This window comes from Diabrotica undecimpunctata, chromosome 10, assembly GCF_040954645.1.
Source record: "Diabrotica undecimpunctata isolate CICGRU chromosome 10, icDiaUnde3, whole genome shotgun sequence".
NCBI lineage: Eukaryota > Metazoa > Arthropoda > Insecta > Coleoptera > Chrysomelidae > Diabrotica > Diabrotica undecimpunctata.
In genome coordinates, this window is record NC_092812.1 from 67,858,945 (window position 1) to 67,871,836 (window position 12,892).

Genomic DNA, 12,892 nt, shown 5'->3' on the forward strand with positions numbered 1-12,892 from the left:
TCTTTCATGAACTGTAAAGTACTATTTTTTGAACTTACCAGTCAGGATGTACTCTCCAGTTTTCGCCCTTAAAATAGTCACTCACTGAAACAAAATGAATTACTGCAGATATTTTCCAAAAAAAAAGTTACTTTCATACCATTCTTTTGACTATGTTTTATCTCCTGCTCAGCTAAGAGCTCATACATGCCGTAGCCTTCTGGAATGGCCAGACCTAATGAGAACGGTGTTCCCTCTATGGGATTGTAAAAATATTTATTCCTTCTAGTAGTTACTCGCCGCTGTAAAAAAGAAAGAACGATTATTTATACGGAAGAAAATACAATTAAAAAAAGTTTAGATTTACTAAGAGTGAAAGCTTTAGTTTTGAAATATCAACAATTACGCAATAAATTGTTGACAATCTTGATATTGGCAAGAGTCTTCAAACGGAACTAAAATAGCCAACCACTTAGTTAAAAGACAATAAAGGATGCGAAGAGAATATTGTATTAATTTGTGAAAAATTTTAAGATCAAAAATTTATGGTTTGATGTAGAAGATCACTCTCAAGACCTAAGCGGATAAGTTGGTATCAAAGAATAAAATAAAAGAAAAATAGAATAAAAGACGCCCTGACACAATTTATTGATGAAACTCTATGAGCTCCTCGATATGACGGATGTCGGCTCATTAACGGGTGCCCTAAGGTGATCCGTGTGGGAGTCGTGGAACCTAGTGCGATAGGGTCCTAGAGTTAGCGGTCGTCGAGAAGAGGAAGAGCAGATGATGCGTGAGGTGGGTATACCGCTGAAGATATGCTCAATCAGAGCGGTTTCGGCCTACACTAGCGGAACACAGTGTGATTGAGAGGGCAAAGGGTTTTAGTGGGTAAGCTCTCGCCCCTGCGAAGATTGCGGTTGAGTGTGTCATATGTGGCGGGCTCGACGGCCATCCCAGCGGTGGCAAGAGAATCCCACATAACCAGGAACAGGACTTGTTATGTTAGGAATTGATGAAGATTTCCCACCTCTTAAAATATGAAAAAAATGCTCATTATAGGGTACTTAAGGTTAATAAGTACTGAATAAGGGTTCCTTACTATAACAACGAATTAAAAAAACCGGTGAAAAGCTGTTAAGGCTAAAGAACTCCCTAAACCAAAACGTTTGCTAGTATATCCAGGGACCACAACTCAGGATTTGAATATCTTTTTCTACTTCTTGGAGATCTTTCGATCTGTTTAATTCTAAAGCTGCCTCTGGTTAATTTCCTGGGAGGTAGATTGTAAACTATCTCTCCATCTTTTAGGTGGTCTTCCGGGAGGTCTTGAACCGAGCGGGTTGTTTTCTAGGGCAATTTTTGGGAGTCTATTCTCATCCATTCGTCTTACATGATTGTACCACATCCTCTTACGCTGCCTTCCCCATCTTACAATATCTTGAATTTTGCACTGCTCTCTGACGTATGTATTTCTCACCCTGTCTCTTCTTCTTTTGCCCACTATTGTTCTTAGTGTTTTTATTTCGGATTTGAACGTGATCTTGGTAAACCAAATTAAGGATTGAAAGTTGGACAATCCTGGGTTCCAAGCGGGGGAATTCAAGGAAGCATTGAACATAAACAAAATCATCATAATCAGCATGATCCTCAACCTGTATGCGTTCACTGCTGGACATAGGTCTCCCTTAGCTCTTTCTATCTGCCTCTGTCTTATACGGCTTACATTTAGTTACTGCTAACATGCTTCAGATCGATAGTCCATCTGGTTGGTGGCCGTCCTCTGCTCCGTAGTGCTTCTTGTCTTGGTCTCCACTCGACCATACGTTTTGTCCATCGGTTGTCTGATAATCTGATGACGTATTCTGCCCTAAATTTTGGAGATATGAGCTAATTGTGAGTATACCAGGCACTCAGATTGAAATATGTATCATTTCTTGATCTGACCTCTTTAGCTAGGATAAATCCTTAAAATCGCCATAAGAAAGTTGATGACTTTTATCTAGAGTACGGATTTTTTGGTAAAACTTAAGGTAAGAGTAGAGTGAGGAACAGAGATCTCTCTACTAAGTGTCAGAGACAAATAGTATCTTACTCGATTCAAGAAGAAAAAGAGAAGGATCTATAAATCCCAAATGTCCAAAATACTTTAAAAATAACTAATGTTAGTAAGATGTTGCTAAGGAAGAAAGATAATAATTGTATATATTCTTTTTCTACAAAATATTCATATGGCAAGCATTTAGAGTAACTACTTTATTTAAGACCTCCTTACCATGCTATCGTAATGCACTTTCACCCCGATTTCAGTCTCGCCCTCTTTCTGGTCAATCATATCGTGCCTCAACTACAAAAAACGTATTAGTAATAACTTATAAAAAAAACCAAAAAATTACTTACATCTAGAAGAAGAGTATGGTTTTCTCGAGGACCGTTTTCATTTTCAACCAACTCCACTTCTGTTAAATCAGCTGATATGTATTTTGGTTCCAATGTGTCCTCATATAGGTCGTTATTCTCCTGAAAAATGCCCCTATAATATCTATATATTTTTATACAAAAGAACTGAAAGCTTAACGAAAATTGGTTTTTTGTGGGCTCCAATAATTTAATACCAATCCAAGAGTACTGTTAGATTACTATTCGGAAGCAGATTAGCTCCCACCTGCTGACAAAAACTAAGTGACAAATGCCGTAATTAAAGAACACAAGTACCATCGTCATCAATGGCGTTACAGCTAATTATAAACCAAAGCTTTCTTAAAAACTACTCCTGTCTCTGGAAACTTTTCTAAACTCTTTAACTCCTGAATATTTTATGTCATTCAATGCCTGTAAAAATCGTAAATGTCCAGATATTTGTTATTCATCTAGTTGTCCAGTACGATATATGTTAACACTGCACTTATTGGTGTTCTATAGATGGTTAGTTGAATTTTCTGGCAGTCTTTTTCTGTCCTAAGCAGTGATAACAGTTGATGGCAAACAACTACTCTTCAGTCAATGTCGATCCTAGATAGAAAGGTTCGTCCATTTTTAGAATGAAAGAGCCTTTAATGTCGTTCTTTATTCGAATGAGTGTTAGTTCCATTAGGAACTTCTTATTGGAAGTTTATTTATGGAATATCATTGAAAAATATTTTTCCCGCTAGCCAAGTCATATGAACAAGGTAAATAGTAATGGAAAAGAACATTAAGTACCAATAAATTGGACCCATTTTATTTCATTCAAATTTCTTAATTTTTCTTTATCAAATTTACCATTTTCCACTTACCAATGGCCTTAAATCCGGGTGATAAAGAACGTGACCATTATTGTTTACAATAAAAGAATAACCATTAACCCCAAGCTAAAACAAATTTGAAATAATCACAAAACTTTCTTGTTTAATTAGGTAAACCTTACTTTGTATGATGGCACTAACTTCTTGATTTGATCAATAGATACATCTGTGCCTACAACACCTAAAACATTGGCAACTCGAACCTAAAACAAAAATATATTCATTTCTTGTATTTCATAATAAATAATCAATCATTACAGAATGATTCCGGCGGTCAAAAACTGGAGTGGAAACGGTTGTCATGAGTTGGCCACGTTTGTCATCAGAGAAGCTGTCAGCCTGGAACAATAGTCAAATCATTATTATATTAATTTTTGTTTTCTACTAAAGATGTTCGAGAAAAATCGAAAAAACCTGTTTTTTCACAAATCAAAATCACAAATTAAGGAAAATAATACGAAAAACTTTACAGGAAAATGAAAATATTACAAAATTATATTAAAATATATTTGTCAAATGTTGATGTCTAGACTATGTATCAAGTTCATTGCTTCAGATGTTGCTACAAGGAAGTTACTCTATGGTGACAAAAGTAGTGTTGTTGTATGGTCTAGCTTTCATGACCGCAGTCACAATCTGGACACCGAATCTTACCCCAGGATTACTATTATATCATATTTTTGCTGCTCAAATATCAATTACCATAATGTTGTATGAATAATGTAAATAATATTTGCTACTACTAGTATCACTAGTATCACAACGGCATAAGGCATAAGGATGCAGAAAGCAAAGGAGAACTACTGCATTAAAGGTCTTTTGGCACTCCTAGTTTTAACTATCATAGCTGTAAATAATTTAAGTCAAAACATTAATGGTCATGGATCTCGGAACCCAAGATCCGACAAGAGAGGACAATCTCAAGACTGCATGGCCTCTCAGGTCGTTAATATGCGAAATCCTTGCAAAATAGCCACATGGAATGTTAGAAGCATGTTTGAGTCAGATAAAATATATAATGCTATAAAAGAAATGAAAAGAAGGCAAATCAGCATCCTCGGAATAAGTGAAATGCGGTGGCCGGGATCAGCAGTATGTGACGTAGATGGATATAAGTGTACCATGCCGGAAATACCGATGCCAACCACAATAATGGAGTTGCAATCGTAGTAGCAAAACACTTAGCTCAATCAGTATTAACTTATATCCCCATAGCTGACAGAGTAATGCTAGTGAAATTTAGTTCAAAGCCGTTCATTACCAATGTAATTCAGGTCTATGCCCCAACATCATCCAGTGATGAAGATAAATTAGAAGCATTTTACAAAGATCTTACTGACGCTCTAGATGTTGTCAAAGCAGCAGCAAATACCATAGTCCTCGGAGATTTTAACACTAAAGTCGGCAGAGGACACTGTTTGAACATTGTGGGGGATTATGGCTTGGGAAACAGAAACGAACGTGGAGATCGACTTGTCCAGTTCTGTCAAGAACACGATTTCATTATATCGAATACTCACTTTAAACTACCACCGAGAAGACTCTACACCTGGAAGTCAAATGCAGAATCAGAGGACAAAATTATTAGGAACCAAATCGACTTCATTCTAATAAAAAATCGATTTAGAAACTGCATCAAATCAGTTAAAACTTATCCAGGTGTTGATATTGGGTCTGATCACAATCCCATAGTAGCTGTAACCCAATTAAAATTTAAAAAGGTGATCAACAAGAAGTCTCGCAAAATATTGATACAGCCCAATTACAAGACGAGAAAGTTAAGGAATCAGTTCAAAGACAACTGAACTAAAATTTAATTTGGAAAAATATTGGTGAAAATGTCGATGAGGGCTTAAATAAAATCGTAACAACAGTAAAAGAAATCTGTGTGAGAAATTTACAAGGCAGGTCAAAGCTAAAAAAGCAGGCTTGGATGACAGATGACATATTGGATTTGATAGAAAAATAGGGACTAGCGAAAAACAAAGAAACACTTTATAACAGCATCCAAAAAGAAATTCGACGTAAAGAAGCAAAGAACATCTAACCAAACAGTGTCATGACATTGAAGAACTTGAAAACAGATACGACACGTTTAACATGTATAAAAAAGTGAAAGAAGCGGCTGGTATCTTCAATAAGAAACAAACGGCATTGCTACAGGATGAACATGGTGAAGTAATGTTTGAAGTAGAGGACAAACTTAAAGAACGGGAAAATTACGTCACGAACCTATTCGAAGACGATAGGAGTAGTTCACCTCCCGATATTACTAACTGCGACGGACCCCTAATAACACACTCTGAGGTTATAAAAGCCATATAATCATCAAAAGATGGCAGAGCGATTGGTCCTGATGAAATTCCAACTGAAATATATAAGCTTATAAATAATAGCAATGTTTTAGAGGCTATAACTTCGCTTTTCAATACCATTTATACCAGCGGACAACTACCTAATGGTTGGTCTAATTCACTGTTTATAGCTCTATCTAAGAAGAAAACAGCAAAAACCTGTGCTGATTATACAACCATCAGTTTGGTAAACCACTTATTGAAAATTTTTCTGAAGGTAATACATGGTCGTATCTACAATAAATGCGAGGAATACCTGGATGACACACAGTTTGGTTTCCGAAACGGGTTTGGAACGAAAGAGGCACTGTTTGGAATGAACGTACTTGCTCAAAGATGTCGAGATATATCTGTAGACATATACTGTTGTTTTATTGACTTTCAAAAGGCATTTGATCGTGTGTAGCACTCTATATTGGAATCAAACAACATCAATATTAGTAGATGGGGTGGAATCACAGGCTCTTAGTATTAAAAGAGGAGTACGGCAGGGATGCCTCTTGTCACCCTTGCATTTCAAAGTTTACTCCGAAAGAATTTTCAGAATAGCACTTTCTGAAAAACAAGAAGGAATACTTGTGAACGGTGAAGTCATCAATAATTTGCGATATGCGGACGATACAGTTCTCCTAGCTTCTAGTCAAGAAGATCTGCAAACGCTACTTGATAGTGTCGTTGAGAGTTTTAGGGAGGCAGGTCTGGATCTGAACATACGGAAAATCAAAATATTCGTAATAAGTAAACAACAGCATATAAAACCGTCTATATATTATGTAAATAATACAAAGCTTGGGCAAGTTGATAAAATCGTTTACATTGGACAGCAATTAAATTGTAACGCAGAAAGTCACGGCGAGATTAGATCTAGGATAAAGCAGGCTAGAGCGGCTTTTAAAGGATGTCCAAGGTGTTATATAAGAGAGACCTAGAATTGGCATTGAGGATCCTACTACTTCGCTGCTACGTGTTCTCGGTCTTACTTTATGGTGTCGAGTCCTGGACTGTGAATAAAATCGATCTAAATCGCCTTCAGGCTTTCGAAATGTGGTGCTATAGAAGAATTTTTAAAGTTTCCTGGGTTGAGAAGATTCAAAACTCCACAATACTAGAACGTCTCAGCAAGACTACTGAGATCATAAAAAGCATCAAGCAGAGACAGCTGGAGTATTTCGGACATGTAATGAGAGGTCCCAGATATAGGTTGCAACAAAATATCATGCAAGGAAAAATAGCAGACAAACGCAGTCCAGGACGAATAAGAACCTCATGGTTGAAGAACTTGCGAGATTGGTATGGTGTTGGTACAAGCATGCTATTTAGGGTGACAGTGAATAAAATTAAGATAGCTATGATGGTAACCAACGTTCTGAAAGGACATGGTACATGAAGAAGTATCACTAGGAAAAAAAAATATTGGAATACTTACCCTTCCCCCGACGTATGCAGGAGTCCAATATATAGGGTGATCATTTTGATACATCACCATTGGCCTAGCCATCACTTCGATGTAATGTAGTACGTTTTCCCGTATTTCGTCATACATTTGTATTCGTGTATAATATCCTAAAAATAAATAATATAATAACAAACAGTCAAGTTAATAAAATTGTATATCATTCTATCGTTTCCTTAGGATATTCCAGGTTTTTTAGGCTAAAAAATCAAGAAACAAATTCAATAATATTTAAAAAAAGAATAGACCCTCTATGTTTAATTTTCTCTAGTATATGATATATTATGTAATTTCGATTTCAAGGTTGAATGGTGAACTTCATGTTTTTGGACAGGTCGCAAAGTCTCGATATAATACAGATACTTTACTCTGGATAAAATTTATTAAACATTTTAAATTTTTTCTATTTCTTAAATATATTTAATATTATTTCCTTCATATTCATTCCAGGATTTAGGCATATATTGCCTGTTTCGGTATCAAACTTTCCTCTACTTAATAATTATATTCATCTATTCTGTATATACAGGGTGAGTCATGAGAAACTTTACATACTACTATTTCATATGGAGGCCCCTATGGGGAATAACAAATGACCATTAAAAAGTGTCTGCCTCCATTGTTTAATAATATACAGGGTAAGTTTGAATTTTGACTGAAATTTTTATTGGTCATAGCTTTTGAACGGTAAGTTCGATGTCTCATATTTTAAACAAACGTTACACTACTACCTCCTAATCAACTAATTTATTCATCGTAGAAAAAAATCAGCTCCGGCTTTAAAAAATTAGTTCGTTTTGTTTATAGCAAAAATTTCATCCTGTATACGGTTTTTGAAAACTGTAATAAGAATTTTATTAATTAGAAAAATACAAAATTAAAATGCCATATTTATTTCTTTCCTCACACGATTACTTAATTTTTAATTAAAAAAATTAAATTTGACTATGAATTAAAAGTTTAGCAAAGTGAACAACCCGTGTAAAAAATGCAACTTTCTTGCAAAAATTAATCCTTTTTAAACAAACATTTAATTTAACATTTAACAACCAAACCAGACCTGATTTAAACTAGAAAAAGCCAGGCTCGGTCTTAAAAAATTAGTTTGTTTTGTTTAGAAAAAAATTTCAACTGTGTACGGTTTTTGAAAACTATTCTAACAATTTTATAAATAAGTCAAATAGGGAATTAAAAAGTCATATTTTTCTACACAGAATTACTTAATTTTTGATTAAAAAATCAAATTTGACTATGAATTAAGAATTTGGCAAACTGAACCACAGATTTAAATAATTCCGTTAGCAGTTACGTTAAAAAATAAAAAAAAATTTGAAAATCTATTTAATTTATTATTATTTAAGTATTATATATTTAGTTAATAATACATATTACTTTCACAGTAATACTATTACAGCTTGTACTTTACATTTTAAATAATATAACCCTTTGCAAATTTCCACAATTTCAGAAAATACAAATTGTTTTGAATAACACTAGGTGCAACAAATTTAAGTTTGGGAATGTGACGTAGTGTTTAAAGCAGGTGGGCGGACTGTTTCTACCAGTGGCGGGCGGAAACAGGTAGATTTAAAATAATTTTTTACAAGTATATCCAATTAAGTTAACAATGAATTTGTTAATTTTTATTTTCATAGCTCATTATGAAGTTTATAGTCAGTTGCACTCGAAAAATAATGAGTAAAATATTAGTAGTACTTTAATAAATAACAAATTCCTCAATACTTACAATTTATTAATATTATTTATTAACATTACCCCGAATGAAGTGTTTCAATAATACAAAAAAATAAGTAGTTTATTTTAACTAATTAAGTAATATATTTATTTGTCCAAACAAGAAGTTAATTAGTTAGTTATGATTCCTCGCATGATTCTAATATATCTATTCCTGATTTCGAATCACAGTCTTCATCCTCAGAAAAGCTTTATTCGGATAAACCAGTATTAACAACAAATTGCGTAAGTGGTCCAGCGTAGTGTCTAACAAATGTTGTTTTTTAATTAAAATGTTTTTATAATTTTGCGCGTGTTTACATATATTAATCCACTCCTCTAATAACACTTCTTCTGAAAATTTAGTTTTTGCTATATTTTCAACATCATTTATTTTAAATGTTTTATTATGAGTTGTCACTCTACCTTTTATCAAAGCTCATATTGTTTAGATAGGGGTTTAACACCGGATGATAGGGAGGCAAGTGAAAACCTTGATGTCCATAATGTTCAAGCTCAAAATATAATACATATATATAGATGGAAAAAATGTCATAATATTACCGTAAAAATTATTTTAGAGGATTTTTCGGCAAATTAAAATAAAAATAATCATTGTATAATTTTGCTGAACGACCTTTAACTCGTTATTAGTTTCGTAGACAGTCGTTAATAAGCGTTTTATGAAATTTTTGTCAAAAATATAATTTAATTTATTATGAAACTTTAAAAGTAATTATGGCGTACATTACTGTTATTGTTATAACAATTGACTTTTTAATTATAAACATGCACCTTAAAAATTCACACGCATATTAACGCACACAGCGTTAGGTACAAATGCAGTCTCTTCTCCAGCCTGAACAATAATCAGTATTTTGTTTAGTGAACTTTAAAGTTTTTCCACTTCGATGTGCCCAGTGATATGGTGCAGTATGGCTGATGTGTACCTTTCATCGGTATAAATTATGGTTCTACCCTCAGATCAAAATTGAATTAGCGGCTTTAAAATTGTATTCGCTTTGAAGGAATATTATAACTTTTCATTAGGACACTCCTATTGTCTTCGGATTTTCGCATTGCCTTTGGATTTTCGCCACCTGCAGTTTGTTCGAGATGATTTGAAGAGTATCTGTTCAAAAGTATGATGGTTTTATTTGTTCCTATCTTTTTAGGAGCCATATTGTTAAGTAACTATTATTAATAACTAAAATAAACACACTATAGATACCCTAAATGACTTAATAATACACTAATTACTACTACCAATATACTTAACACTAATATAAAAAAAATTAATAAAATATCCAACACGATCAAATCAACATGTCAAGCACTCTCTGCGATACGTACTTCTCAAACTACGACACTGGCAAGCAGTACACTGGTCGTTTCCATGGTAACACTAGTAAACACGATTCACTGCGCATCGTCGAAGTATGAGTCATATTCCCCAACTTAAGTTTGTTGCAGAAAACATCGTCATGCATAATATTTGTTTAGTACTTTATCGTTAGTGTCATGATATTGAAGTCTCTGAATTATATGCCATTGTATTTGCCTATTTGTCTAATTTATAAAATTCTTATAAGGGTTTTTAAAAACCGTATACAGGGTGAATCTTTAACCCTGTAAGCGCGCTTGTTGCTCTCAAGCAACGTTTCAAACTGCAAAATTTCCATATTCGTCGAATTTTACCACAGTAGGACTGTGTGTTATGCAAGCAACTACCGTTTGTCTGTGATTCCGGCATGTGCGCCAACTGTATTAAACATCATTTCGATTGTGAGATTTCAACAGCAGTGTTGTAGCTCCGAAGTTCATAGTTATAAAAAAATCGGTAAGTAAAAACACGTATTTTGCTGTAATATTTTTAGAATACCTTTAGGAAAGGTATATTTATAATTTAAAAGATACAGGTACTTTCTATTTTGAGGAGTTTTAGCAAAAACTTCACCTAAAAAGTATATTGCTTAGAATCAACGTTGACGCTAAGTGGTAATGGTTATAACAACATTAATTTTCTTTTCAGAAATATGGATATCCCTTCTCTTACGTTTTATGGAGAAAAACGAGCTACGTAGTTCCTATTAGGGCAGATGTATCAGATACAGAAAGTGTATATGCTGATGAGAATGTCGAAAGTAAGCATTTTGATAAATGTTTAACTGCAGATTCGGGAGATGAATATTATGAAATTGCAAATAGGTAGAACTAAATATATGGAGTTGGTAATAGAAAAATCTGATATTGACCAGGAAGAAATAGCTTTGGAAGAGCCACAACCCAAGAAAATAAAAAAAGGAAAGAAACCAGTAGTAACATATACTTGGTCAAAAGAAGACATATCTACAAATTATGTTCCAGATTTACCTCCATCTGAAATAACTGAAATTTTATCACCACTGGAATATTTCACACAGTTTTTCTCTTTGGACTTAATGGCTGATATTGTGCACCACACTAATATTTATTTGATTGAAAAAACAGGTTCCCCTCTACAAATAATTAATGCAGAACTTACAGATATTTCCATAACTCTTACTATGATCATTATAAAATTGACTGCTATAAGTGATTATTGGGCCGGAAATACTCGAATTGACAAAATAGCGGACATAATGCCTTTACAACGTTTTACTAAAATTAGAAGGTACTTATATTTTGCTGATAATTCTCAACTATTCCCAGATACTAAAGACCGATTTTTCAAAATAAGGTTCCTAACAGAAAAAAATTGAACAAACTGTCAGAAGTTTCACCTTGGCAATCAATATTCTGTGGATGAGACTATGATTCCTTACAAAAGCACCTTTGCAGGGAACTTTAGATAATATATCAAATATAAATCACACAAATTGTTCGTAAAAGCAACTGTTTCTGGCATTATCACAGGCTTCATAGCTTATCAGGGTGCGTTAACGTTTGATCAGTTAGCGGGTACCTCAAACGAATTGACAGATATAGAAAAGGAGTTAGGTGTTGGTCCCGGTATTGTTGTTGCACTGTGTAAAGCCATTCCAAATCCAGAACAGACGGTAGTATTTTTTGAAAATTATTTTAGCAGTATACCATTACTTCCATTTAAAGAAAGAACTTTGGAGTCCACAGCTTAGCAACATTTAGAACAGATGTAATTGTCGGTTGGCCATTAGAAGCTGACAAAGTTATACAAAAGTGACCTAGAGGCGGCTCCTATGTCTATAAATCTAACTCTCACAAGAGGATGATTTTGATAAAATGGCATGATAAGAAATTTGTGTTAGGTAGTACACATGTGAGCCGGAATGACATAATAAAACAGTATAACCGGCACATAGAGGTGTGGATAAAGCTAATTCTCTTTTAGGATTAAACGGCAGTCCTAGTAGAGCTAGGCGATGGTTTTTTTTACATATCTATTAGATATGTGTGTTGTCAACACCTGGCTAGTATATAAACATCATTGTGCTGAGCTTAAAGTAAAACCAATACCTTTAAAAAAATTTAAAATGGACATAGCTGAATCCTTTTACCAAACAGTAAAAATAAAAAAAGAAGCGCCCTTCACTGAACGAAACGGTCGAAAAATTTTAACTCCTATGAAAAGCCGACCACATGACATGACTAGGAAAGACAAAGTAGGACACTTGCCTATCTATGGGCCAAAAGGGTGTGACGGTTACAGAATTAAACAGCTCTAATTTCGAATTTACTAAATGGATCGTAATTTACCAACGCTCGTTTGAAAGGTATTTAAAAATACTTTAATTTATCTGTTTCTATATTTTTTTTCTCGTTTGGTTAAATTTTGATAATTCCATAATTCATATAAAATTTTGTAACTTTTCTTTTCGTTCTTCTTAAGTTAAAATCGGTCCAGTAATCTCAGAGATATAGCTCTTCAAATGTAGTGTAAAAAGGGCTATTTTTGACACTTTCGAGGGGCATATCATAGACCCAGGGGTCGAAAAAACTAGCTATAGGCTACTTTTTTAAGATACAATAATATACTAAAATTTGGTAAAAATCCGCAGAACCCTGTTACAAAAGTGGTCGAAAAGTAAAAATATTGCTCATATTATATATATATAAATATATATATATAT

The 12,892-nt window shown here is 33.8% G+C and overlaps 1 protein-coding gene across 1 annotated transcript in view; it reads right to left on the reverse strand.

Moving 5' to 3' along the window:
• The window catches only part of stol (voltage-dependent calcium channel subunit stolid), a 164,817-nt gene that overhangs the window by 42,307 nt on the left and 109,618 nt on the right, over positions 1-12,892 (reverse strand). The window contains exons 9-16 of the mRNA XM_072546474.1: positions 7,044-7,180; positions 3,522-3,602; positions 3,386-3,466; positions 3,255-3,329; positions 2,380-2,499; positions 2,255-2,326; positions 140-281; positions 39-84 (exon numbers count right to left, since the gene is read on the reverse strand). Of these exons, the coding sequence (XP_072402575.1) occupies positions 39-84; positions 140-281; positions 2,255-2,326; positions 2,380-2,499; positions 3,255-3,329; positions 3,386-3,466; positions 3,522-3,602; positions 7,044-7,180 (754 nt within the window). The remainder of the gene's footprint in view (positions 1-38; positions 85-139; positions 282-2,254; positions 2,327-2,379; positions 2,500-3,254; positions 3,330-3,385; positions 3,467-3,521; positions 3,603-7,043; positions 7,181-12,892) is intronic.